The sequence below is a fragment of the Sapajus apella genome, unplaced genomic scaffold (assembly GCF_009761245.1).
Source record: "Sapajus apella isolate SASKATOON/1434 unplaced genomic scaffold, GSC_monkey_1.0 scaffold65, whole genome shotgun sequence".
NCBI classification, from domain to species: Eukaryota; Metazoa; Chordata; class Mammalia; order Primates; family Cebidae; genus Sapajus; species Sapajus apella.
Genome location: NW_022437005.1, coordinates 4,751,867 through 4,779,026, shown reverse-complemented (window position 1 = coordinate 4,779,026; position 27,160 = coordinate 4,751,867). Strand labels below are relative to the sequence as shown.

The following is a 27,160-nucleotide window of genomic DNA, read 5'->3' as shown; positions in this document are numbered from 1 at the left end:
TCGTGATCCACCCGCCTCGGCCTCCCAAAGTGCTGGGATTACAGGCTCGAGCCACCGCGCCCGGCTAGGCTCTCTTCTAAGCGTTCTGTGTGGACACTTCTCATTTGGTCCTCACCCTCTAGTGTTGGTCTAGAATGAGCCCGTGGCACAGACGTGGAAATCGGGCTGGAGGGGCCGCTGGCTCGCCGCCGGTCAGAGCTGGTGGCGGCGCTGAGGTCCCATTACCGTGACCCGCAGAAAGCAGCCTCCCGCTCCGCCGTGAGTGCGGACCCCGGGCAGGGCCCGTGCGGCGGTGGCCCCTGGGGCAGGCGTCTGGATTAGGGAAAAGACGACTTAAATGGAAGCCCAGCCTACAGCAAGGGTCGGTACCTCGGAAGCCACCACACTTCGCTTAACTCCTACGGCGCGAGCAACTTCCCGCGTCCCGTACTTTCCCCCGTCCCGCGCTTTGGTTTCAAGTTAGGCACAGCCTCAGGCAAAGCAGGTCCAGAATGCCCCGCGGCGCTCACGCCCCACCGAGGACCAGCTAGCGGCAGGGAGTCCCTCCTCCGAGCGGAAGAGTTGGCGTCTCGGAAGCGCGGGCGTCTCGGGAGCGCGGGCGTCTCGGGAGCGCGGGCGTCTCCGAAGCGCGGGCGCCGCCAAATCGCGCCCTTCTGCTCTCACGACATCTGGTGACGTCAGCGCTCGCCGCCATCTTGGACTCGGGCTGCGTAATAAAATCCCCCTGCACCGAAACGCGGTCTTTCTCCAGGCGCGCGGTGCTGGGAGAGTGTCCGTGGCTTCGCGTGCCTATCGCGGCCCTGCGGTCGGCGGCCTCCTAGTGGAGCGGACCAAGGGTAGGCCCCGCGTGGCGTCTTTGCCCGGCTCCAAGATGGACGGCAGCGGGGACTGGGAGGCCGCTCTGGGGGAGCACGTGGCGCCTTGTTCGCCTGCTCCCGGGGCAGCTGGGATGGTGGCGGAGTCCGGAGGCCTCCTGCTGCCGTCGGACAGGGAGGCCGGCGGAGGCGGGGCCGTGGCCGCCCCTGAGAGGCGCCCAGGCGGCGGCGGTCCAGCCTCTTCTTTCCTCGCACAGCCAGGCGGCCCTTGCTCGAGTCCCGCGTCGTCATGGCCGCGGTTCCCGAGTTGCTGCAGCACCAGGAGGAGGACCGCAGCAAGGTGAGCTCCTCCCCGCCTCAGGCTCCAGCGCGGGCGGCCCCTCGAGCTCCTGGGTCGCCACATTCTTGGCCTTGCGCGCCCCTGGGCCTTGGCTGCACGCTGCCATCCCCAGCGCGGGAAACACCCGTGAGACCCGGGCAGCCCCTCTCCCTCGTCTTCCCTGAAGGCTGCCCTGGGGAACCCCTGTGTGTGTACCCCGGATTCCCTCTTGGGGATAGAACCAGAGACGCGGGACCTTAGCCCCGGCTCCGGCGCCCATACCGAGCGGACTTAGAGAGCTGATCCCTGGAGACCCCACAATGTGTTCCTATTAAAACCTATCTTGACTTCGCGGTGACCAGTAGGTGAACGAGAAATTCACTTAACATGCGACAGACCAGTTTGCTTTGTTGCCCTCAAAATGCCCCCCCCTTTCCACCTCTCCCCCTTCTTTTGAGAAAACATGTGTTTTTGGCCCAAACAACTTGGGAAATTCCATGAAGTTTCCGAACATGCTTTTTACAACTTTAGAAACGCTAAATGCGTTGTTGTGGGAGTTGTGTCATTTTTAGTAGGTGCTCAAGTACTTGCTGAACTTGGGTTTTATTTTTAAGCCTTGTTCATTGATGTAAACTATCCGTAGGCCACGTGTATCTTGAGGTCTAAAAGATTAATTAATGCAATAAACTGAGATTACCGTAGCCAGTTGAAGATTCCGAGACTAGCTTCCACTCTTTCACTGTTTAAGTTTGCCTTGTTAGTTTTGTGATGCATGGTTCGTGAGCCACAACCTTTCATGCGGAATCGTCAACGTAAGTTTTTCTGATAGGTGAAAAAGAACGTCTAAAAATACAAGGCTCTCTAAAATGTAACTTGGAGCCCGTCTTACACATCTCTTGAAGTCAAAGACACCTCCATAGAGAAACTTGTTCATCTAGTAAGTAGATACCAAAGTTTCAAAGCGGCTGGATTGTTGCAACAAAGGTATCATTGTTGCATTAATTACTGAAATAGAGCTTTGTATGCGGGAGGGTCTTGTTTAGAGTGTTTTCTTTGAAAGTTGTTTATTACTAAAACTGAAAGTGCAAACTTGACCACGATTCACTGTAAAACATTATAAGGGTACTTTTCTCCATAAAGGGTAGATACACTATATGGGGATTTTCTTAGCATTTTGTTTTTTCTTTCTTGCTGGTACATTTGTTTTAGTTGTCTTGATTCAGAGTCAGCTAGGTAAAAGGACTAGATTGCTTCACCCCAGTCTGATAGTACAGTATATTATTGCACCTGTTTGTGTGTGTGTGTGTCTGGATTTTTTTTTTTTTTTTTTCTTTTTTTTTTTTTTTGGAGACGGAGTCTCGCTCTGTCTCCCAGGCTGGAGTGCCATGGTACGATTTCAGCCCACTACAGCCTCTGTCCCCCAGGTTCAGGTGATTCTTCTGCCTCAGCCTCCTTAGTAGCTGGGATTACAGGCGCGCGCCACCATGCCCAGCTAGTTTTTGTATTTTTCAGTAGAGGTGCAGTTTCACCATGTTGGTCAGGCTGGTCTTGACCTCGTGATCTGCCCGATTCGGTCTCCCAAAGTGCTGGGATTACGAGCCCGGCCTGCAACTTGACTTTCCCACCACCCCTGATCCTCCAGCAAAATTGGAGGACGGTTAGGAAGGCCATTTCCTGCCTACTGGTTTTAGATACTACAGAAACTTTGTCCGTATCTGTAGTGAAGAGAGTTACGTAGCTTTGTTTTCCTTTTTAAATTACAGGAATAAGGAGATAATAAAACGAAATAATCACCCTGATGCCTGGCTTTATTTTTGTTTTCCGATCCCCGCTAATGCTGGTCTGGTCTAGATGGTGTTAACTGTGTTATGGTTAACTGAAAGGCAGTTTGAGGCAAGTATGCAATAATGGGAAACCAAGTCCTGGGCAGCCTCTTCTTGCCTTAATACAGTTTCATTAGTCAACTGAAATGTTTTATGTGTTAAAATGTTTAACTGCCCTACCGATAATTTCCCTGAGGATGGAGTTAAGCCCCACTAATAAGGTAGGACATACCCTGATTCTTCAGGGTTTTGAATTCTAGTCCAATACTCATTTTGGCTAATTCAGCAAAACTGAAAGGGAAGAGCCTGTCAAGCGTGTCTGGTAGCCAGACACTATTATGTTACATTCTTTAGCAGAAGGTGTTGGGGTTTGTCTTCTTCAGAAAATATAGTTCAGGGGAAGAGATGCATGGTTAATTTAGTTCCTAACTGGTTCTCTACTAATGAGAAAGATTGTTTTTTTTTTTCTTTTTTTTCTCACTGTCGCCCAGGCTGGAACATAATAGCAGATCTCGGCTCACTGCAACCTCCACCTCCCGGGTTCGAGCGATCCTCCTGCCTCAGCCTCCCAAGTAGCTGGAATTACAGGCACCCATTACTGTGCCCGGCTAATTTTTGTATTTTTGTAGAGATGGGGTTTCACCATGTTGGCCAGGCTGGTCTTTGGACTCCGACTTTAGGTGATCTGCCGGCCTCAGTCTCCCAAAGTGCTGGGATTACAGGTGTGAGCCACCGTACCCAGCCTGTTTTTCGATTTTAAAATTTAGAAAACTAGGGTTTTGCTGAGTCTAGGTCCTGAAAACCAGAATGAAACCTTTATGACACTCAAGGAGATAGAACTGTCTTCCCTTCTCCCACCCTGACTGGATGGGAGTTCTCAGATGACTGGAATTTTTAGTGGGTTGGAAGAAATAATTGGAGATTATGCAGAAATAACCTTGTTCTCATAAAAAGAACATGCACCTTCTAGGTTTGCAGAAAGGCATTACGTAAGTGGGCACCATGTTTAGGTGCCCACTCATGAATCCATGGGGGTTGAATCATGTTTCCATTAGTTTATCAATTCTGTGGCAAATCATGTATAACAGCATTGGGAATCCTGACTGCCTCCTGGGACCTTTGATTCTGAACAGCTTTAGGTTTCTCTGCTTTATGATGGTGAATGGACTGAAGCAAGTTGAGCACATGGACCGGAAGAGCCCAGCAGGGAGCTTGAAACCTGTTACTGAAGGACTAGGTGATAATCCTTTCCAGTCTAGTGCTATTTTTAACTAGGGGGTTCTCCTTCCTTGACAGTAACAGGTTGGCCTTAACTTAACTGCTTGGTTACATGGACTTTGGCGAATAATACCTGTCCTCATACCTAGTCAGGAATGTTTAAAGTACTGCTGTTCTGGGAGTAGAAACTGCCTCTAGGGGTATTTTTATTCTCTTATTAGCTAGGATAGAGTACAATTTGTTAGTATAGGAACAGTCCTGAACTTTGACCAGTAACACAGCAAGTCCTAACTTACCAAATTTTGTGAACTGAAGCTTTATGCTACACTTGCAACTATTTTCTAAGTTCAGGAAGTATGGCATACCAAGCCGCCCACGCCTTAGTTCCAGTTCAGTAACTTGTACACAGTGTCTTAAGGTACCCATTTGTGAGTATTCTGAAAGGTCATGATCTGCTCACATTATTTTGGCCATAGGTAGAAATGGTTAAAAGACTTTTTTTTTTTTTTGAGACAGGGTCTGGCTCTTGTCACCCAGGCCTGAGTGCAGTGGCACAATCACAGCTCACTCAGCCTTGGTAATCCCCCCATCTCAGCCTCCTGAGTTAGCTGGGGTTACAGGCACATACCACCATGTCCACGTAGTTTTTGTCTCTTGGTAGAGACGGGGTTTTGCCATGTTGCACAGACGTGAGCCAATGGGCCTGGTCAAGGCTGTAAGTCTGGCCGCGCCCCCAAGCCCCAGTCTCATTCTGGTCGTCCAGGTTGGAGTACAGTGGCACTCTGTGCTCACCACAACCTCCACCTCCTGGGTTCAAGCAATTCTGCCTCAGCCTCCTGAGTAGCTGGGATTACAGGCACGCACCAACATGCCTGGCTAATTTTTGTATTTTTAGTAGACAGGGTTTCACAATGTTGGTCAGGCTGGTCTTGAACTCTGACCTCGTGATCTGCCTGCCTCACCCCTACTGGGATTACAGGCATGAGCCACCGCACCCAGCCGGCTGTAAATTTTGTAGAATTATTTCTGAGCCGTAAAATCTAATTTGGTAAGGCCTAGTGATCATCTAATTAATTAATTAATTAATTTTTAGAGATGCGGAGGGAGGGAGGTGGGAGCATCTAATTTAGAGCTTTATAAAATTCGATTTCTCAACCTGGGTGGCGCTGTTGACATTTTGGCTTGATCAGTTTTGTTGACAATGTGAAGTGATGTTCTTGGCCTCGCTAGGATGCAGTCTTCTCCCCTCCGATGGTGATGATAAGAAGTCAAAATTGCCTGTTTGAGAATCACTATTTTAAACAGACTTCCTTCTAAAATGGTATGATGGTAGGGTCAGGTTGTGTTACAGAAGGTAGTATTTGTGTGCTTGTTGCAAATTTTTCAGATTTTCTATTAATCTTACCTAAGGAAATATAACATGCCATGTAAAAATTAGCACTGTTGGATAGCTTTGTGCGAATTAAGCTTTTCCACCAGCATTGAGGAACCTTATCAAAAGGTGGGTATTTGATGGTTACAAAGAGAGGGCTTTGTGTTTGTGAGTGAAGTGTGCCGGCTTTGGACACTAGAAGTTTCTTGTGCTGCAGAAGGGAACTTGGTTTAAAATCCTGCTGTTTAAACATTTTGCCGTCTTGATTATCAGAGTCTTGTTGCTTGAGCAAATTAGGTGAGAACAGTTCTGTAGGCCAGCACCCTGAATGTCTCAAATAGCCAGTGGTCAAAAAAGTATGCAGTGAACTTATAGTGTTTAAGGAAACAACCTAACTTGATGATCCCAATTGTGAAAAAAGACTATTTCAGAGCTTTGTAAGTTCTGCTTTTTCTTATTGAAATTGTAAAGGAAGATGGCCGTAGGACATCTTTCATCTCACCCGAATGTGGTAAATTTGATTTTTTTTTTTTTTTTTTTTTTGAGACAGAGTCTCCCTCTGTCACCCAGGCTGGAGTGCTGTGGCACAATCTGCCTCCAGGGTCCAAGCGATTCTCCTGCCTCAGGATTACAGGCTCACACTACCACACCCAGCTAAATTTTGTATTTTTAGTAGAGACAGGATTTCACAGCACACAGTGTTGGTCAGGCTGGTCTCGGAACTCCTGACCTAGTGATCTGCCCGCCTCAGCCTCTCAAAGTGCTGGGATTACAGGAGTGAACCACCGCACCTGGCCTGATTTTTTTGTTTTATAAGTGTAAATTTTCTCTACATGATCTAACTTTCCAAAAAGTAGGTTCTTCAGCCTTAATACCTGTTTTCTGATTGGCCATTGAGGTGCTCTGAAGAGATATAAAAGAGACTTGGAACTTGTCACACTGCATCATACCTTCATATGCTGTCTAAAGGCAAACAGCGTACCTAAGGAGGAGTGTGTAAGTCGCAGTTTGAGGGGCAATTGAGACTGAACTTAAGTTTAGAAATGGGAGTCCTTGGCTTGACTCTTCCCCTTTTTACATATTGGCATAACTTTTTTGGGTATTCCTATATAGTCTGGAGAGAAAAGCTCAGTTTCTGAAGGGCACACACATGCATTCTAGTCATGGTAAATGGTAAGGAATACAAATCCAGTTGGTTCCTCTTGCAGGGTTTTCACTTGTTCTTTCAAGAGCACTTCAAAGCCAGGATACTGTGCTGATAGATACTTGGTAGCTGGTTGGTGATAAAATGATGGACTTCTTCACCTGCCCTTCCCATATCTTTCATGAATTTTGTTTTGAATTCTTGTTTTTATTTTGTTTAGAACGCTTTCTCAAGACAGTCTTGCTGTGTTTTTGAAGCTGGTCTTGAATTCCTGGCTCAGGCGGTCCTCCAGCACTTAGCTTCCTGAATGGGCCCCTGGCTTGAGTGTTGGAATATTTACATCTGAATGATTTGGGAAATTTGCTGTACCTCAGACTCAGATCTCAAACTCAAGAGTGAAAGAAATGTCCAAACCTATTTCCTATTTCCTGTTCGTCTTGGGTTGATCATGAAGTGAGACCATGAAAGGAAGGCAGTGAACGTCCTTCAATACCCTCATCCACATGAGTGATATGGACCTTGTTAGCTTTGTCAAAGAGGGCTTGTTACAGCCTTGGTGACAGTGAATCCCTGCTACAAAAAAAGGGCTTACTTACTTGATAAAGTAGCAAACTTTTGGGAAGGAGCCCTTTAAGGGATTGGGTAGTATGTGAAGGGTTTTAGCTCTGAATAAAGGAAACTGGAATTTGTTTTTTTACTTTTTGAGATAGTCTCATGCTGCTCCTAGGCTCGAGTGCAGTGGTGTAATCATAGTTCACTGCAGACTCAAAATCCAGGGCTCAAGTGGTGTTCTCTCCTTAACCTCCCTGAGAGTTGGGATTAAAGATATAGGCCACAGAGCCTATCTGATTTTTTTTTTTATTTTAAGACATTGCTATGTTGCCTAGGCTTGTCTCAAACTCTGGCTCAGGCAATCCTGCGGCGTCAGCCTCCCAAAGTGCTGGGATTGCAGACAAGAATCATTCTGCCTGGCTGGTTTTTTGTTATTCATTTGTTGGACCTGTTTTCTTGATAGCAGTGGTGTGTTGATTCCCAATAGGATTTCTCTGCGAGGAGATCCTTACAGATCATGTAATTCAACCCTTTTGCTTTGTGGATTCATTTGAAAGTGTTATAATTTCAGTATCTAGTAATTAGGTACATTTGTTGACATGCATTAGATATTTAAGGCAGTAATTCAACTCTGGTTCCATGTTAATTCTGCTAGTGCATGGGCTTACAGCCTTGTGAAATGATGAATCAGTTTATCCATTCGCTGAGTGCGCTGCACTGACCTCCTTCCAAGCCTCAGTTCCTGTTCTAGGAACTTGAGGCTATGTAGCCTGCAAATGCCCTGCAGTCTGCAGTGTTCTACTGTGAACTGCTTGTGTGTTGGCAGGCTATGGGTAAGAATGGTTGGTGTCAGCAGGGATGGGGCCCTCTGGGTCCCATCTCACAAAGATGAGTGGTGAAAATCTGATCACTTGCTGTAACCCTTTAGTTTCTTATTAAGCCGATGCCTGAGTAGCAGCTGATGCCTGAGTAATAACTATGTTAGTAGACTGCTCTCCTGTTAGAAGTCCTTAGTTCTGTTTTCCTGAGGGACTAAGAAATTATATTGCTGGCCTGAATTAACAGGAAGGAGAGAACCAATGGCTAGGGAATGAGAGCCAATATCTGTAAAAGCAGAGTTGGGCTGGGCACAGTGACTCATGCCTGTAATCCTAGCACTTTAGGTGGCCGAGGTGGGTGGATCATGAGGTCAAAAGTTTGAGACCAGTCTGATCAACATGGTGAAACCCTGTCTCTACTAGAAATACAAAAATTAGCCGGGCATGGTGTTGTCCACCTGTAATCCCAGCTACTCAGGAGACCGAGGCAGGAGAATCGCTTGAGACGGAGGTTGCAGTCAGCCAACATGGCACGACTGTACTCTAGCCTGGGCAACAGTGAGCCTCTGTCTCAAAAAAAAAGCAGTTAATATATTGCTTATAGTTAGTTGAACCAGTTTCACACACCAGTGCCATAATGTAAAGCTGAGATTGAGCACAGATAAGTAGATATGGGTTATCTTGATGGAAGAGAATGGTAACAATTCAGAGCACCAATGGGAACATTTTTTCTGAGAGTTCAAACAGTAACAGTAATGCATGTTTCCTAAATATGTATCATGTGAGTCTTTAATGTTTGCAGAAATTAATTCAAATCTAGAGTGTGACAGAACAGTGTGGAATTTTATGTCCTCACTTATGAATATTGGACTAGGCAAGATGTGGATACCTTTTCAGCTGAAGTATGTCCTGCTTTTGCTTCCTGTGATGGGAGTGAAAATCTGATCAAGGAGGCAGGCTTCTTGGCACCATGCTAGAAATCATGGATGATTTGTCATTGGCCTTCTTCCTGGCAAAATCTTAGTTTCTTAGGCAGTGGAGTGAAGCATAACAAAACAAAATCCCTAGAGGCTAGGAACAAGTTTGAAGGGAGGAGACACTGTAGCATGTGCTAAGTACATATCTTCTGCCTTTGGAATGGAAACTAGAAAGTCGTTTGAATAGATACATGTCTTTTCTATCCTGTCTGTAATTTTGTGGGATACTCAAATAGGAAAAGGAGCTAGCACTGCATGTTGTGTATATATATCATGTTGCACACAAAACTGATTAGATTTAAATGACTATTCAACTAGCCTCGTTTTAACATCAGATTGTGAAGTTTACTTCGGACTGTGTCTCTTTGGGCTTGGAGTCTGCAGTCATTATAACCACTAGGAAAGATCTGTATTTTTTTTCTGTTTTCCTCATGCGTTCTGAGTTTCAGAATCTCGCCTTTTGTGTTGTTCAGTCTTCCAGGTGCCCTTTGCCATCTGTAGGCCATTAACCCTTTCGAGAGGCAGCTTTGCTGGAGGTATTGTCTTGTGCCACAGTGAGTTGTAAGTGAGATTTGGACCCAAAGTGAGTTCATGAAGACTGGTGGGCAGGAGTTCAAGAGCTGTAGGATTGTCCTGCAGCCAGTGCTTCATGTGCCCCAGCTGGGAAGCTGATGAATAGGTGAGAAAATGCACAGGGATTTCTGTAACGGCTTTTTTCCTTTTAGAAAAGTGCCTCAGCTCTCTTACCAAAAGCATTCAGATCTCTCTTTTTTTTTTTTTTTTTTTTTGAGATGGAGTCTTGCTCTGTCACCAGGCTGGAGTGCAGTGGCACAATCTCAGCTCACTGCAACCTCCGCCTCCTGGGTTCAAGCAATTCCTCTGCCTCAGCCTCTCGAGTAGCTGGGACCACACACAGGTGTGTGCCACCACGCCTGGCTAATTTTTGTATTTTTAGTAGAGACAGGGGGTTTCACCATGTTGGCCAGGATGGTCTCGATCTCTTGACCTTGTGATCCGCCCGCCTCAGCCTCCCAAAGTGCTGGGATTACAAGCGTGAGCCACTGGGCTGGGCCAGATTTCTTAAGAACAGTTGAAAATGTGCTTTTCAAATGAGGCTGTGCTCGTTTGCCTCTTGTTTACCATGAAGGCTGATTATAGTCCATATTGTAAGGATTGATCTGATAGGGAAGTTCATCATGAACTGAAACTTTACCCAAAACTTTGAATACGTGAGGCAGTAGTTTCAAGGGAAATGTACAAAAGTCAGGTTTCTAAAAAAAAATTTTTTTAATTCTTAAATAGAGATGAGGTCTCATCGAGGTCTCATCGTATCGCCCAGGTTGTTTTTAACTGCTGACCTCAAGCAATCCTCCCACCTTGGCCTCCCAAAGTGCTTGGGATTATAGGCGTGAACCACCACACCCAGCCAAAAGTCAGTTTTAAAATTTAAATTACATTATTTGAGAGTAGGTATGTTTTCAATTTGATTCTTACAGGTGACCTAAGGGATCTGGAAAAGAGGTAAAACTTTATATGGCAAAGGTCTGGCATGCCCAAGGACAGACTTGATTCGGAGGCCTGCTTGTCAACTGCTATAAACGGCCACTGTAAGCATACTAACATCTGTGGCCTAAGTCAGAGACTTGGCCAGCAGGGCTAAGGAGTACTCTGGGTGCTTCAAACTTAGGGGGATGGAAGCGAGGCAGGTGAGCAGAAGAATAGAGCCTGGGAATTATTTAGCAAGTTCTGTAGCACTATGGAGTAGGTTTTTGAAGGAATAAGAAGGAATGCTAAACTTTTAGTCATAGTTGGTGCTTCCTGAGTGAGGATACAAATGCTGACTGAGCTCTAATCATTTCACAACTTTACCCATGTTTGTCTCATCTGGAGGGTTACATGCTACAGTATGAGAAAGTTCATTTAACTTCTGACTGGGGGACACTGAGTTGGTGATGGCCTGGATGCTGAGGGAATTTTGCCAGTATTCCCTTTTAGACAGTTCTTTAAGGCCCAAATACAGAATTGAATTATTTGCTTATTTGGTGGTTAAGACTATCATGTCAGGTGATTGGATTTTTGCTTGAATACCTTCCGAGAGTAAAATGTCTGCTTCAACCCTTTTTTGCCGGTGAGTTGGAGAGGTGACAATGGGTTCAAGCTCCAACGAGCTCACCGAGAGGGGCTTCCTAGCAGCTGAGCACCAAAAGCAGCTGCCGGGTCCCAGGACTGAACCGCGAAGCCGCTAGCACTGCTGTGCAGCGAGCCTAGAGTAAAATGTCTAGGCAAAATGTCCGCTAGTGAAGCTCGGATGTTTCATGTGCTGTAGCTGCAGTCACTCAGAACCTAATGGTTTTCTTCGTTTTGTCTTGATCACATTCTAAAACGAAAAATATGTTTATATAGTCCTTGTGTATTACCTCTGCATGGTTGGGATTATGGGAAAAAGGACAAAAACAAGATGATTATTAAGTGGAACAAAAAAGCAGCCACTAAAGCAGCTGGTAGCATCCATTGTAGCTTTGACTGTGGTGCTTAAGTGAGTCCCACTGACTTGATTATATCCCCCTTGGGTCCTCCTATTCGAATTCCAAGGGTATCCCTTGTGGAGTTCACAGGCTCACTGAGTTTGCTGGGCTTGCAGTGAGCAAAAATGGAATTGTCAGTATATTCAGTTGAGCAGGGCCAAAAGTCAGGGTTTGTGACTTCTTTAGGAAATGGAATCTTAGGAAATGTGGGGGCAGTTCTTGTGCTCTGGGAAACGCACCTTAGACCTTTTCTGTTGAGCTATCTTATGTCTCCTCCAGAGTCCATGGCTACTTCTTGTGTCTTGCTCTCTTTATTCCTATTCTTTGGCCTGACTGACCTTGACAGATAAGCATAAGATCAGTAGAGTGGTTGGTATCCCTTTGCAACCACATCTCAGTTAATGGTTTGAGGTATTGTTAAAGGCTGTGTTTCCCCAGTGTTAACTTAGCAGAAGGAAGGAAGCTCTTATAAGAAAACATGCCAGAGCTGGAGTCACAGTTATGATCAAATGAAGTCCCTGACCTTGAAGCTTTATCTTTGTTTGCAGATATCTCACAAATGGACATGTGAAAATTTAAGCCAAACAAGCAGATATTTCATAGGAGTCATCAAGAATTCATCTGGAAGAAAAGTACTTACAATGAGATGTGAAGGCTCTACCGTATCTGTTGTGATCTTCCTAGTAGCTGGTGTTAAAATCAGCTTCTGGTGACTACTTGAGCTTTTCTTTCTTTGAGGACAGCCATTGTTGCAGGCTCCCTCTGGCTTTCAGAATTATAAATATACAGTGCTTAAGGAAAAAGGGAAGTACTTAAAACTTCTAAGTAATCCATGTGCTTTTAGTGAATATATTTAGTCTTTGTAGCAGATTGACCAGATTTACAGGTTTTAGAGGTTAAGTACGTAAGTTTTTAGTCTTGAAGAAAAGACTAAATGCATATTGTCTATACCAATGCATTTGAAGAGCAGGTTTCCCCTCAGTTTCAAATCAACTTAGAAATGTCTCAACTGACATTTCTAAATGATCTACATATAAACTGCTTTTCAATAACTACTTCTCATTTTTGGAATAATTTTTTAGGGCTAAATGAGTTTGGAACTAATACTGAAAAAATGTATTTCAGCTGAGATCTGTATCTGTGGACCTGAATGTTGATCCCTCGCTCCAGATTGACATACCAGATGCGCTCAGTGAGAGAGAGAAGGTCAAATTTACAGTGCACACAAAGGTAAGTAATATACAGTGGTAATACATACAGTGCTGGGTTGCAGCCTTGTTATTCACAGTGGATTTAAGAGGTTCCCTGAGCTTGAAACAGTTGGTGTTTACAGAGTAGCACTATTGTTAAGTGAGAACCTCCCTAATTTATCTCACAGTACACATCAGGTGAGTGCCATTGCGGGAGTAGCATTCTGCTGTGGCAGAGCCCTAGGCTGTAGGCATTGCCGATCTTGTGTGGCCTATACTGTGCTTCATGAGGAAGTGTGCTAGCCAAAGTGATGCAGCTCACATCTTCCACCTTAGTGTGTGGTGTTTTGTTGTTGTTGTTGTTGTTGTTTAAAAGATTGTCTCGTTCTGTTGCCCAGGCTGGAATGAAGTGGCACCATCTCACTGCAGTCCATGCCTCCCAGGTTCAAGTGATTCTCGTGCTTTGGCCACCAGAGTAGCTGAGATTACAGGTGTAGTTTTTGTATTTTTAGTAGATGCAGTTTCACCATGTTGGACAGGCTGGTCTCAAAAACTCCCGACCTCAGGTGATGCACCCGCCTTGACTTCCCCAAAGTGCTGGGATTGAAAGCGGAAGCCAGAGCTACTACGCCTGACCCCAACTTTGTTTTTAATTTGCATCCAAGGGAAGTTTCTCTCTGTAGCTTGTTTTTTCAGTATTTACTAAATTGGGAAGGACCTTTCCCACGTGTTTTTTTTCTTAATGCCTGGGTGGCTTGAATAGCATACTTCAGTCATTCTGAGGCAGTCTGAAGACTGGTGACATAATTCGCTGCCTGAGCTTACCAGATCAGAGAAGGTAAAATCAGCATTCACTGGAGTAAAAGGAAGGAAGTCAGAGACAATTTTTAGAACTGTAAAGTTAAAGCTAAGAGGGTTTTTTTTTCTGTTTTGTTTTAATTTACTTTTCTTTTTTGTCATAAGTTGGGGGTAAATTCAGGCCTTTTTTTTTTTTTTTTTTTCTGAGATGGAGTCTTGCTCTGTCACTCAAGCTGGGATGCAATGGTGTGATCTCAGCTTTGCCTGCCAGGTTCAAGCGATTCTCCTGCCTCAGCCTCCTGAGTAGCTGGAATTACAGACATGTGCCACCGTGCCCGGCTAATTTTTGTATTTTTAGTGGAGACAGGGTTTCACCATGTTGGTCAGGCTGGTCCCGAACTCCTAACCTTGTGACTGGCCTGCCTCAGCCTCCCAAAGTGCTGGGATTACAGGCATGAGCCACTGTGCCCGGCCAAATTCAGATTTATAAAAGTAGAATTTGGGGCCGGGTTGGGTGACTTGCACCTGTAATCCTAGCATCTCAGGAGGCCAAAACAGGCAGATCACTTGAGCCTGGACAACATGCCAAAAAACCTGTCTCTTTCAAAAATATAAAAAGTAGCTGGATGTGGTAGCGTGCACCTGTAGTTCCAGCTACTCAGGAGGCTGAGGTGGGAGGATGGCTTGAGAGCCTGGAAGGCAGAGGTTGCAGTGAGTCAGCATTGTACCACTGTGCTCCAGCCTGGATGACAGCCAGACCCTGTCCCAAAAATGTATGTAAACAAAAAAAAAATACACAAAAACAAACAAAAAAATAGGGTGATGATTTACCTTCCTTAAACTGAACTACTTCTACCAGTGGATTCTTTGATTGGATATTCATTACAAGCTTCAGTAAGGTGGAATTTGGGTTGGAAATCCTTAGAGTTCAGATTGAATCTTAGCTATGCCTTTCATGACAGGAGATCATGTATTACTGCTTTCTTGTTTACTGGATCACATTATGGTGTATTATGCAGAATTTTCCCACTGTGCAGCCCAGGAAACTTAAGTCACTTATCAAAAAGTGGTGGTAACCAGTTAACGTCTTTCTTTGTTTACAGACCACGCTGCCCACGTTTCAGAGCCCAGAGTTTTCTGTTACAAGGCAACATGAAGACTTTGTGTGGCTACATGACACTCTTATTGAAACAACAGACTATGCTGGGCTTATTGTGAGTGTTTTAGAAAACTAAATAAGCTAGTTCTGCCTTGCTGTTCATTTAGTTTAAAGAGACTTATATCCACTTTTTTTTTATAATACATTGTGAAAAGTTTAATTTCATCTACCCACTAGAGCATTTGCTAACTATTGGTCAAGTGGAAAATATGTGAAGGAATAGTGTTACAGCTTTGCGGTGATGCATACAGGCTTACATTATTTATGTTGTAAAAGGTTGTAAACAGTGTAATGACTTTACACTGTTGATGTAAATAAATGACTTTACAACATACCATAGAAAAACCAAACCTAAAGGTAAATAAGACTTCTTATAAATAAGACTTCTTAGAAGAATTATAAATAATGTCTTATTTATAATTCTTCTAAGAAGTCTTATTTATAAGAAGTCTTATTTACCTTTAGGTTTGGTTTTTCTATGGTATGTTGTTTCCAACGTCAGTAGAATTGATTTCTGGGAAACATTAGTATTGGTAATAGTATGTGATAAGATTTCTCAAAAAGTGCTGAAGAAGGCCATGCCTGTAATCCTAGGGCTTTGGGAAGCCAAGGTGGTTGGATCACCTAAGCTCAGGGTTTCAAGACCTGCCTGAGCAACATACTGAGATCTGTCTCTACCAAAAATATAGCTGAGTGTGGTGGTGCATGCCTGTAGTCCCAGCTACTGGGGAGGCTGAGGCACAGAATCCCTTGAACCTGGGAGGCAGAGGTTGCAGTGAGCCAAGGTCACGCCACTTCCCGCCAGCCTGGGTGCCAGAGTGATATTCTGTTTTCCCAAAAACTTTTGTCCTTGATCATTAATTCTTGGCTACAGGAACAGAGACTTAGCTGATTGTAAAGGAGATTTCCATGGATTTTGTCCTGCCAGGCAGACTGAAGAATCTGTCCAAATGATGATTTCTTAATAATTAAATGAAACTAGTACGAAGCTTATATTTAGATATGTTCTGTTCATTCAAAATTAGAGCTCTTGATTATCCTTAGGGATTAGGAAAAAATCCCTTTGGAATACTAGAGACTTTATAATCTTGATGGCTAATTGTTGGTGTTTAGCATTAATTATACTAGTTTTAGGCCAACATTGAAGCAGTGTAGACATTGTTGTGCTCTGAACGATTGTCTGTAATGGATAAACTGACCAAATGATTGCCATCAAAGTCGAATACGCAACTCTCAGGAAGACACTTCCTTTTAAATGGCCAGAAGAAATAAGGCTAAGAAAAAAACGAGTTGACTTTCAGATAGCCCCACAGGAGTGGAGTGGTTGTTTCCTGTGGACCAGCAAGAGTAGAAATGAGGCACCAACTAGAAAACCTCACTGCTGGGACAAGAGGCTTATGAATTCCTGCCTCTGCTGCAGATTCCGCCTGCTCCTACAAAGCCTGACTTCGATGGTCCTCGAGAGAAGATGCAGAAACTAGGAGAAGGTGAAGGGTCTATGACCAAAGAAGAATTTGCCAAGATGAAACAAGAACTGGAAGCGTAAGTGGATTTTCTTGGTGGGCTCTGTCTTTTGAGAAGTAGAAAATTGGTGCTGTGTACAGAAATAAGTAGAAGAACCTGACTTAATTTTGTTTAAGTGTAGGTGTTAATTAGGTCCCTAGTGTCCTTTTCTAAAACTAGTAGTACATCTTGCATAGTGTGGGACATGGTCTTTGTACTTCACACATTGATTCATTGGAGGCCATTGGCACTAATACCTGATAGACTAGTTTTTTTTTCTCATATGTAGAGCATACTTATTAGGGATGCTAGTCTGGCACAGTGAGGAAGTAAACTTTTATGTCTTTATAAATTGCTCAAAATCTACAAAGCTTTTCTTTCTGAAGCTTGGTTACCAGAATTTTAGAAGAAACTACAGCAGAATGTAATGAAAGCTGTTACATGAGTTTTTTTTTTTGAGACAGAGTCTGGCTGTGCTGCCCAGGCTGGAGTACAGTGGTGAGATCTCAGCTCACTGTAACCTCTGCCTCCCGGGTTCAAGCTATTCTCCTGCCTTAGCCTCCAGAGTAGCTGGATTTTTGTAGCAACAGGGTTTCACCGTGATGTCCAGGCTGGTTTTGAATTCCTGATGTCAGGTAATTCGCCTGTCTGCCGGCCTCAGCCTCCCAAAAATGTTGGAATTATGGGCATGAGCCACCATGCCTAACCTGTCATTTAATTTTTTTCAAACAAAAATAGATTCTTGGAAAGTTTCTTTAGAATCTATCCTTGCACTTCCTCATCTCAGCTGAAAAGTACTCACCCCTCCCTTCTGCCATCATCTCCCCCTCCCCAAACCCCTGTGTCATCTAGGGCAGCACTCAGACCTCCAGGCACTGAAAGCATTTAGCACATACTTGAGTGGCTATCAGCTCTGGGGAATGAGGCACATCGAACACAACATACCCAAGTTTTTACCTTTAGGAATTTTAAAGTGACCTTTAATGTGTAGGTTGAGATAGAGCTGCTTTATAATTTCTGTTAATTTTCAGCTTCCTCAAATCATGCGGTATTGTATACTCAGGCTTCAGAGTTAAAGGGTTTTCATTGCTTTACAGAAACAGATGTTGTGTGACTACTAAATAACAGTAATTGTGTGTAGATTTGGGAGCCCATGGACTTGATCCATCAAACCCAATGACAACATTGCTTTCCTCCATAGGCTTATTCCACAGATTCAAAAATGTCAGCTGCCTTATGTATCTAACTAGACACCAGGTTGTACTGAAACACTGTTTGGTCCAGTTGCATTGGTGGCATGAGCAGAGCCATAGAATTAACCAGGAGTAGTATTTATTGGTCAGGTAATTGAGCTGTGCCAACTGAATACCATGTGCACATCTCTTTCCAGTGAATATCTCGCTGTTTTTAAGAAGACTGTGTCCTCCCATGAAGTCTTTCTTCAGCGGCTTTCTTCTCACCCTGTTCTCAGTAAAGATCGCAACTTTCATGTTTTCCTGGAATATGATCAGGATGTAAGGCATTTTAGTTCTGTTTTGATAGGCCATTTCAAATGTTTATACTTTCAAAATGTACTTGATAGTTTCTAAAAAATCGACTGAAGTTTTGAAATTTCTTACACAATGAAAACCTTTTTAGATGCTGCTTTTCCTTCATTGTGTAAAACAATTTTGTAAAATTCTGCTTAAGGAAAATTTTGCCTTTCCCCTTCCAAAAGCTAGGTTTCTTTTTAAGAGATTAACAATCCCAAACATCCCTTAATTTCCTAACAATCCCAAACTTAACTAATTTCATTTTAAAGGAATTAAAATTAGTGTAAATTTATTTTCTTCCTGGCTACGCTTTTTGTTGAAAGACGACTCTTAGGGTGTTTTTAACATGTTTTGGTTTTTGCTACTTAATATGGATAGAACAGTAATTTTCCCAAGGATTTCAGAGCCACTAAGACTTAGCTCTTTTAGTGAGTCTTTCAAAATCTCTTAAGTCTTTTAGAATTAGATGACCTACCTATGTTGAGATTCAGCCATGAGATGTTTTAAGCTTGGAAGTTAAGGCAAAATTAAAAATACTTTATGCATTTGCCCATACTAATGAAAAGGATTCCTTGAAATGTTAGTCAGAACTTCTTTAAAAGAACCTAGAAAAATACATATCATACAAGCTGTTCTTTGGAATTTTCTTCCTTTAGCTAAGTGTTAGGCGGAAAAATACTAAAGAGGTGTTTGGTGGCTTCTTCAAAAGTGTGGTGAAAAGTGCTGATGAAGTCCTTTTTACTGGAGTTAAGGTAAGTGACTTGGCTGTTCGTGAAAATTTTTGACTTAATTGGGAATCTTTTCTTTGAAAGAGATACTTGTGAAACAAATGGTTAACTTATAAGAAATGCAAGCTTTCTTTAAAGTTTGGTAATTTTCATCTACTTACTCAATTTTCACCTATTTCCCAAAGCACCTTGTTCTCTCCCAGGAAACTCAATGTTAACCTTTCCACACTTGGCTTCATTTTCTCCTTTTCTATAAGTAGGGAGATTACTCAGTGAATTTCTAAAATAAAGTACAAGATCGTATTTTATGCCATTCACAGAACTACACTGTCCAGTTTGGTCACCAGCTACAGGTGGTAGAGAAGCATTGACGTGTAACCTAGCTGACACAACTAAGTAACCAAATTTTAGATTTTATTTCCATACGGGTTTTTAAGGTGTTAGCACTAAGATAAGAATACAAAATCTTCCTAACATTTTCATTATCCTCATAGGAATGATTTACTTGCTTACTTCTGGGCCTTCTCATTCCTTTGTAACTGAGTTACCCTTACAGTTATCATCCGTTAGATCTGGCTTTACCACTCCAGGGAGCCCAGAATACAGGTGCTAAGTAGAGAAGGCATCGTCAGAAATTTGGAAACTCGGACTTAAACTTGGTGCAGTTTAAGGTGTCTGGGACTGTCCTGGATCCAGGCATTATGGGATGTTTGGCATTGGCATCCTTTGCCTGTCTACCAGATAATCAGGATTTCCTCTCAGTCTGAAAGCAACCAAGTCAAGAGGAAAAAAACTCATTCTCACACAGATAGGTATCAACAGCTAAGTGGCCATGTTCCACCTGATAGAACCATTGTACTAGTGTAAAATTGCTGGGTGTTAGAGAGGATGCCAGTTTCACTGGTGATTGTTAAATGGTTCTTCTGTATACATTTTCTGCCAGCCCTTGGATTTTTGCCAGCCTTGGTTAAGAAATAGTATCATAAATTTGTAATTCTCTCATCTGTAGAGGTTAAACTTTATATTCATGTTTATTTGCCATGTTCTAAGCAATATTTTTATTTTGATAAATAGAAAAGGCTGCATGGGTAGTATATTTTCACATCCTTGAAATGCCTGGTTATTTTTTTTTTCTTCTAGGAGGTAGATGACTTCTTTGAACAAGAGAAGAACTTCCTTATTAACTATTACAATAGGATCAAAGATTCTTGTGTGAAAGCTGACAAAATGACCAGATCTCATAAAAGTAAATATCATTTACCATTAGTAACTTAGAGCTTTGCTGATGAGCCTGGCTGTTGTTTGGATAAAAAGAGCTGTCCTTGTTTCTGCAGATGTTGCCGATGACTATATCCACACTGCAGCCTGCTTACATAGCCTGGCTTTAGAAGAGCCCACAGTCATCAAAAAGTAAGTTTTTTTGGAAAAGCTTTTCCTCTAACTTAATTGAAGAGTGCTGAGTGATATAACTAAAAGCATAAATGAGTAAAGACTGCCATGGTTTCCATCCTGCTCTGGAGTTACAAGCTCGCTAAGGCAAGTCTCCAGCACTCATCTTACATGTTCTCTGTACATAAGACGCTTGTAAGATAATTGTAGGGGACTTGGGCTCTTCTATATATAAATAAATATGGTTAATGTGGTCCAAGCTAGTTTCTATCACACTTAAAAAGCCTGTTTGCTTTAGTTTTGGGGGTTGAGAGAGTTTATCTGGTGATTGGTGCTTGCCATTTTGCCTGGTAATGCCCTGGACTACCTTTTTGGGCTGGGCTGTAGCCCCAGGAGATCCTGAGATCGTGTGCCTCTGTCCCTGGATCTTGAAGAGATTTGGTTGTGATGGTCTGAAGAATAGTGTAATGACCTCAGTCTGATAGCCAGTTTGATGCACAATTTTCTGAAATTACATTCATTCATTGAATTAAAAATCTTTCCGTTTTCACTCTTCACTTATGTATGTGTTTCAGTTTTTCCATCCTGGACATTTCTAGTGTAAGGCAATATTTTACTTAACATCTAGGCTTGGCAAAACAGGTGATACTACTTGTGACTTGAAATTGAGAGGCTAATGGGAGAACCATGATGAATTAATGTATTTACTGCTTTGGGATGCCCATAGCAGAGCTCATTAAACCCAACCTTGGTTAACACAGCATTGGCATTTAATAAGAATATTTGGATACATGGCAGGATAACAGAAAGGACACCAAGAGGCTGATGCCACTGAGTGTGGTGCTGTAAACGTGTGTAATTTTGTGACCATTGTCTCTATTATTTTGGGCCGGTTGAAGTGAGAGCACTACTTTTAAATTAATGCTAAAGTGCCAAAGGCTAGGACTCCTGAGTTAACCCATTCATGTCTTGCACACTGGTAAGAGCATATTTTATAGGTGATTTAAGACCTTAAGCCAAAATTATGTGTATACTTCCAGGTACCTATTGAAGGTTGCTGAGCTATTTGAAAAACTTAGGGTAAGGATTTTTGTGTTGGTCTTCATAATGTATATTTTACAATCTGTAGCTTTCTGCCTTGATGGTGACCGTTCCTTTTCTATATAGAAAGTAGAGGGTCGAGTCTCATCAGATGAAGATTTAAAGCTAACAGAGCTCCTCCGATACTACATGCTTAACATCGAAGCTGCTAAGGTAGGAAAAGAAGTTGCTTAGCTTATCAGAGCAGTACAAGACAAGAAGCCTGTTTAAAAAGTTGCTTTATGCAAAGGGGGAAAATAAAAATTTATCAGACTTGTTTTTATAAATGACATCTAATGTTGTATCCTTATAGGCTTGTATATCTGACAGCGCTGTAGGGGTTGTGTGGTGTAGACAGATAATAGTTTGGGATATTCTAGGTCATTGATGTGGGGCGTAACATGCAGCAAGGGCTACTTCTACGGCAGAGAAGGTTTGGGAGTTTTATTGAATTGCAAGTATCCCTGTAGCCTTTGAGCCGTGAAGCATTATTTATAATATATATAGATAGATGAAGTGGTGAGCAGACAGAATAATCTTTGGAAATGAAACATGCATTCTTCACTGTCCGTAATGGTCTAAACAAACGTGTTTTAATTTTATGTGAAATGTATTAAATCAGGCTAAATAAAATTAGATAGGCCTGTGGTCCTGAAATGTCATCAGAAAATAAAAGAGTAAAAGTTTATTTGTTCCCTCATCATATAATGTTGTTTTAGTTAATTTGCCCTTTGGCATATTTTCTGAATCTTGGAGTTTTTAAAAACACTGTTTTTGTCAGCTTATTTTCTACTTCCATGGAATTAAGAGGTCACTAAAGAGTTTTTGAGTATATACAAAAAGAGGTCTAATAGTTTCACCCATCTTTCATTATTTCACCTATTTTTAAATGTATAATCTATACATCATAATTGCTGAATTTAGATACTGAGGTAACTTCTACTTTGTCGTAAGATTGCAAAGAGGCTGGGCGCAGTGGCTCACGCCTATAATCCCAGCACTTTGGGAGGCCGAGGTGGGTAGTTCAAGAGTTCAAGGTCAGGAGTTCAAGACCAGCCTGGCCAACATTGTGAAACCCCATCTCTGCTAAAAATACAAACATCAGCTGGGCATGGTGGTGCGTGCTTGTAGTCCCAGCTACTCAGGAGGCTGAGGCAGGAGAATTATTTGAACCTGAGAGGCAGAGGTTGCAGTGAGCCGAGATCGCACCACTGCATTCCAGCCTGGGTGACAGCAAGACTCCGTCTTGGAAAAAAGATTGCAAAGAACCATTATATTTGACTAACTAAGTGGATCTCCAGGGTAGATTACCAGAAGGAGCAGGATTTGCAGGGTAGGGTTATGTTTCTTGCTACTTCGTTGCCCAGTTATATTTTAGCAGCGCTCAACTTGAGTTACCCAGAAGTGACTATATGTTTTGATCCAAAAATATTTAATTTTTAAAGTTACCTTTATTTATTGAATTAACTGGAAAAAATAGTCCTTCTGTTTTTACTCTTGGGTAATCACTTGATATAAGGAATTCTAAAAAAGCTCTCAACAAAGCTATCAGTGTTGCTCATCCCTGCTGAAGCTGGAGATTTAAAAATAGGGGGAGAGAAGGTGTAGAGGTAGATTGTTACCACCTAACATCTCAGGTGGTACATTGTCACTTGGGCAGCATTCTTTAGACTGGTTTAGATATTTTAGTATGTATACTTGTTAATTTTTTTTCCCAGGATCTCTTATACAGACGCACCAAAGCCCTCATTGACTATGAGAACTCAAACAAAGCTCTGGATAAGGCCCGGTTAAAGAGCAAAGACGTCAAGTTGGCTGAGGCACACCAGCAGGAGTGCTGCCAGAAATTTGAACAGCTTTCTGAATCTGCAAAAGAAGGTCGAGCAGAGACATTTTTCTTTCTGTACTCTTATTTGAAAATAACTTCAAACTTAGAAAATTTGCACAAATAGTGCAAAAAACACCCCTGTATCATTCACCTAGTGTTAGGACTTCATGCCATCTGCCTTATCACTTGCACATCCACAGTCACCCTTATGGCTTTTGTGTGCCTACAAACATTGCACACCTGGTTTTTTTGTACCATTTGAGATTAAGTTGCGTATACCACACTCCTTTTGGCCCTAAAAACATTGTCGTATATTTCCTAAGACTGAAGACATTCTCTTGTGTGGTTACGGTACACTTATTTGATGTGGTAAACTTAACTCTAAGACTACAGTCTACCGTCTGTGTTCTCATGTTTGTCCTGATGTCGTCTACAAGATTCAGTGTAGGACTGCATCCTGTTATCTATTAGGGAATGGTTCTTAGTTTTTAACGATAGCAGTCTTTTTAGAGAATCTCTTTCCAAATACTGTATTTCTCACTTTTGGCTGGCTTGTTCCTAGCAGAAGTAATAAGCCCTTCTTGGGGTGTCACTTCTAAGGAAACATTGTGTGTCTATCTCTCCTTCATTTATAGTGGTGATTTTGATTACGCAGTCAGATATTATCCAAATCCAATTTCTCCACAGCATAGTTAACTGTTTTAACCCGCATCAATCTGTGGTAAGGCAATTTAAGACCATGTAAATATCTTACTCTTCATCAAACTTTCTTCCTAGGTTTAGCATGTATTGATGATTCTTGCCTAAACCAGCCTTTACTCTGATGGTTGCAAAAAGACGATTTTCCTCATCTCCAGCTCAAGCTGTCCTGCCCAAGTTGACACCTGGCATCCTACTACAAAAAGCCTTCTCTTTTCTCAGAAATGTCCATTATCATCTTTATTAGAGTCATGGATTTTTAGTTTTTAAAATGGTTTAGAGTTTATTGTACTACTAAGTTATTTGATGCTTGTCCAGACTTTGCCGGTAGGAGCACCGTTAAGCTGGCATGTGGGCGTAACACTCCATCCTCCATTTTTTTTAGAGCAATAGTTTATGCTAATCTTATTCTCTACTCCAGCCTTGAAACTGGCCATTTCTTCAAGGAGCCACGGTTCTTTTTCTTCAGGAAGAGTTACCAGCATCTGAGTATGCTCATTGTTTTGGGGTATCTCTGCCTCTGTGCCTTTGAGTGGACTGAGCTAGGAAATGTATGTGCGTGTGTACTTGCATGCCATTGCACACACATGCAAGTTTCAGAGATCACAAGTCTGGTCCATGTCCACAGGGTTCTTGCCTTATCCATTTCAGTTCTCTGAGCAGAGGGCTTTCACCATTTCCATTGAACATGCGTTTCATATGTAGTCCTTACCCAAGAGGATTGTGTGGATCTTCCCTTGGGTTCTCAGGAGCCATGGGACATGCCAGAGCAGATGTTGGAATTGATTGCCCAGAATGTGACTAGTTTCATGTTTCCATGAAAAATTACTATCTTTTGTAGCTTTCTGCAAATTTTTCTTATTTCCCAGTGGTAGGGTAATCTGGAAATGGTCTATTCATCAATATACTTGAAGCTACCTGGGGGGAACATCGACTTTATATAGAGTTGTAATCATTTGTCTTTGTCTGTTTGGGATTATAATACAGTGAGTGCCTTAACTGTAAGGCACAGAGCTTCCTGGCAAGTGTGTAGACAGCCTCTGAGGCTGTCTTCTGTATTCTTCCAAAGTAGCCTTCGTGCTACCCTGTTCCTGAAAAAATGACTGCTTTCTTTGTAAAACTAACTTATATTTTCAAGAAAAGTACACACTTCAAAACTACTGAGTTGAAATCTTACAGGCTAGTTTCATGGCTCTGGCAATTTTAGAGGAGATTAAAAAACAAAGCTTTAAAAAGATGCCAATTTAGGTCTGTCTTTACTGCCTAAGCTTTTTGCCCATGTTGATTATATCCTCTATTCAAAAATAAGATAGGTATACTGTCTAAAAGGTATAAAGTTCTGTGGAATGCTGAGATTGGTGGGTCTTAACCTGTTTGCCTTTCGTACAAATGCTTTCTGAGACTTGTGGCTCAGCCGACTATAGTTGAGTCAGTGGGTAAGGGCTGGTTTCACAGGCGGTGAATAGTTAGCGTATGGAGCCCCAGTATGTGTGTAGGTCTAGAGGAAGGCAGGGAGCTAATAAAGGAATTTGAGCAAGGCATGCATATTCTCTGTTTGTTTTAATTTCCAATAGGTCTTTAATCCTGAATTCTGTTGGCAGTAGTAGGTGAAAAGGAAGCATGTCCTGTCTTGAATACTAGTAGCAGTTTTCACAGTTTTGGATTTTAAGATGTTTTAAGTATTATTTTTAATCGACAAGTTCTTGTATTGCCTTCATGGAAATACAGTGTGATGCTTTGATACATGTATATAATGTGAAATCGTTAGATCGAGGTAATATCTTTTTCAGTGGTAATGCATTTGAAATTTACTGTTTCAGTATACATTTTTGACTATAGTCGCCTGTTGTGCAATAGACATCAAAATGTATTCCTTGAGTTTAGCTGCATCCTTGTACCCATTCTCTTACTCCCATCTGCCCCAGCACCCCACCCTCATCCTCTGATATCCATCATTCTATTCTCTGCTTCTAGGAGTTCAGCTTAAGATTTTACCCAATAAGTGCGATCATGTAATGCTTGTCTTTCTCTGTTCTGGCACATCCATGTTGTCCCATATGACAGAACTTTGTTCCTTTTAAAGGCTGAATAGTATTACATGTCTGTACTACGTTTTGTTCATCCATCAATGGACACTTCTCGATTGATTTTGTATTTTGGCTTTTGTAAATAATGTTGCAGTGAACATGGAAGTACAGATATCCCATTGAGATAATTTGTTACATTCCCAGAAGTGGGTTTGCTGAATCATAAGGGAGCTCTGTTTTTAGTTTTTTGAGGAACCCCTATACCATTTTCCATGATGGCTGTACTAATTTATATTCCCAGCAATGGTGTAGAAGAGTTCCCTTTTCTCTGCATTGTTGCCAACACTGATCTTTCATCTTTTTGAGAAAATCCATTCTAGTAGGTGTGAGGTAATCTCATTGTGTGGTTTTAATTTGCATTTCCCAAATGGTTAGTGATGCTGAACATTGTTTGCACGAACCTGGTATGTCTTCTTTTGAGAAGAGTTTTCACAAGCCATTGGTGAAGTATGTGGCTCACCATCACCCCTTTTTCAGCCCTGTCCCCAGTCACTGGTACTTAGAGGGTGTGAGTGAGGTACATCACATGTTCAAGAATGCCATTTGGTAGTTAAAGTGACCATGGAAATTGTTTAGTTTTCCTTTGTTTCATAAACATTTTTTCTTCCTGTAGAACTGATAAATTTCAAACGGAAGAGAGTGGCAGCATTTAGAAAGAATCTAGTTGAGATGTCTGAACTGGAAATAAAACATGCCAGGGTAAGTTGTTTCCCAATTTACTAACCCAGTGTCATCAGGCAGTTGGGGTGGCCTTGTGTGTTATTAATCATCTGTGGTACTTAGTTGATGGGAGACATTCATTGTTTATTTGTCATCTCATTTGTAATGTTACCCATGACTAATTTTTAGCAACTTTTTTTTTTTTTTAATGGAGACGGGGTTTCACCAGGCTGGCCAGGCTGGGCTTGAACTCCTGACCTCAGGTGTTCTACCCACCGGCTGTGGTCTCCCAAAGCTCTGGGATTATAGGCCTGAGCTACCTCTCCCAGCCCTAATTTCTAGCAACTTTTATTGTCTTTCCAAGGCCTTCGCCTTCATAGAACAATTCACTTACATAGCATCTAAGAAGTTAAAGTAAGCCAGGATCACATTTGGGAGCAAGCAGGTGAGGGCAGATGTGCTGAAGCGAACGTCAGCCCTTGGGCTGGTAGGTTTATCCACTGAGGGAGAGGAGCTCTCCTGCGTGAAATTGGTATGAGTGGTACTTTGCAGTTCACCTGGGATTTAATGAAGAGAAGGGCCAGCTCACTCTGGCTGACTTTAAATCTCCCCTGAAAAGCTATGTTGGTAGACTTCTGTTGTTACAGGTATATGGCAAGTTTTAGTCATTCATTGGTCTGCCTTGACTTTTTTTCCCCACAGAACAATGTCTCCCTTTTGCAGAGCTGTATTGACTTGTTCAAGAATAACTGATAAGCCTTCCTTCTGAAGAAAAGAAATGAATGTGAAAGAAAGCCAAGCATCACTTGCACTTAAATCATTACCACGGAAGATCTATTAGCTTCAGCTTTAGTTTAAAATTATGTGAATAAATATTTTGATTTCTACAAATCTTAACATTTAACCATGTTGGTTTAAAAATACTGCTTGCTACTTGGACATAA

General features: G+C 42.3%; 2 protein-coding genes and 1 non-coding gene across 7 annotated transcripts in view; 2 read left to right on the top strand and 1 right to left on the bottom strand.

Annotated features, from left to right (window-relative positions):
• The window catches only part of MGME1 (mitochondrial genome maintenance exonuclease 1), a 23,601-nt gene extending 22,996 nt beyond the window's left edge, over nt 1-605 (bottom strand). For 2 of the 3 annotated variants that reach the window (XM_032248071.1, XM_032248073.1), the window contains exon 1: nt 370-599. The gene's annotated coding sequence lies outside the window, so the exon portion shown is untranslated. Of the gene's footprint in view, nt 1-369 lie in introns of all 3 variants that reach the window. The other variant, XM_032248072.1, reaches the window with a different exon arrangement.
• SNX5 (sorting nexin 5) lies at nt 604-27,160 on the top strand. Of its 3 annotated transcripts, XM_032248076.1 has the most exons (14): nt 604-836; nt 1,073-1,155; nt 12,689-12,793; nt 14,655-14,765; nt 16,131-16,252; nt 17,604-17,727; nt 18,402-18,497; nt 19,614-19,719; nt 19,808-19,883; nt 20,903-20,942; nt 21,030-21,116; nt 22,661-22,820; nt 26,170-26,255; nt 26,919-27,160. In XM_032248076.1, exons 2-14 carry the CDS (start codon nt 1,105-1,107, stop codon nt 26,967-26,969), a joined length of 1,215 nt encoding a protein of 404 aa, XP_032103967.1. In that variant the 5' UTR covers nt 604-836; nt 1,073-1,104; the 3' UTR covers nt 26,970-27,160. The 3 variants fall into 3 exon arrangements, with proteins under 3 accessions (XP_032103967.1, XP_032103966.1, XP_032103965.1); XM_032248075.1 differs by lacking the exon at nt 1,073-1,155 and having other exon boundaries at nt 718-836; XM_032248074.1 differs by lacking the exons at nt 1,073-1,155; nt 16,131-16,252 and having other exon boundaries at nt 732-836.
• LOC116530252 lies at nt 7,918-8,154 on the top strand. Its single transcript, XR_004259903.1, has one exon. It is a non-coding gene; the product is annotated as a small nucleolar RNA SNORD17 (small nucleolar RNA).

Excerpts from the sequence above, each read along its gene's own strand:
- SNX5 (XM_032248076.1), top strand. The coding sequence starts at position 1,105 with ATGGCCGCGGTTCCCGAGTTGCTGCAGCACCAGGAGGAGGACCGCAGC. Across the intron at positions 21,117-22,660 it reads TTAACATCGAAGCTGCTAAG|GATCTCTTATACAGACGCAC; the intron begins GTAGGAAAAGAA and ends TTTTTTTCCCAG. Across the intron at positions 26,256-26,918 it reads TGGAAATAAAACATGCCAGG|AACAATGTCTCCCTTTTGCA; the intron begins GTAAGTTGTTTC and ends TTTTCCCCACAG.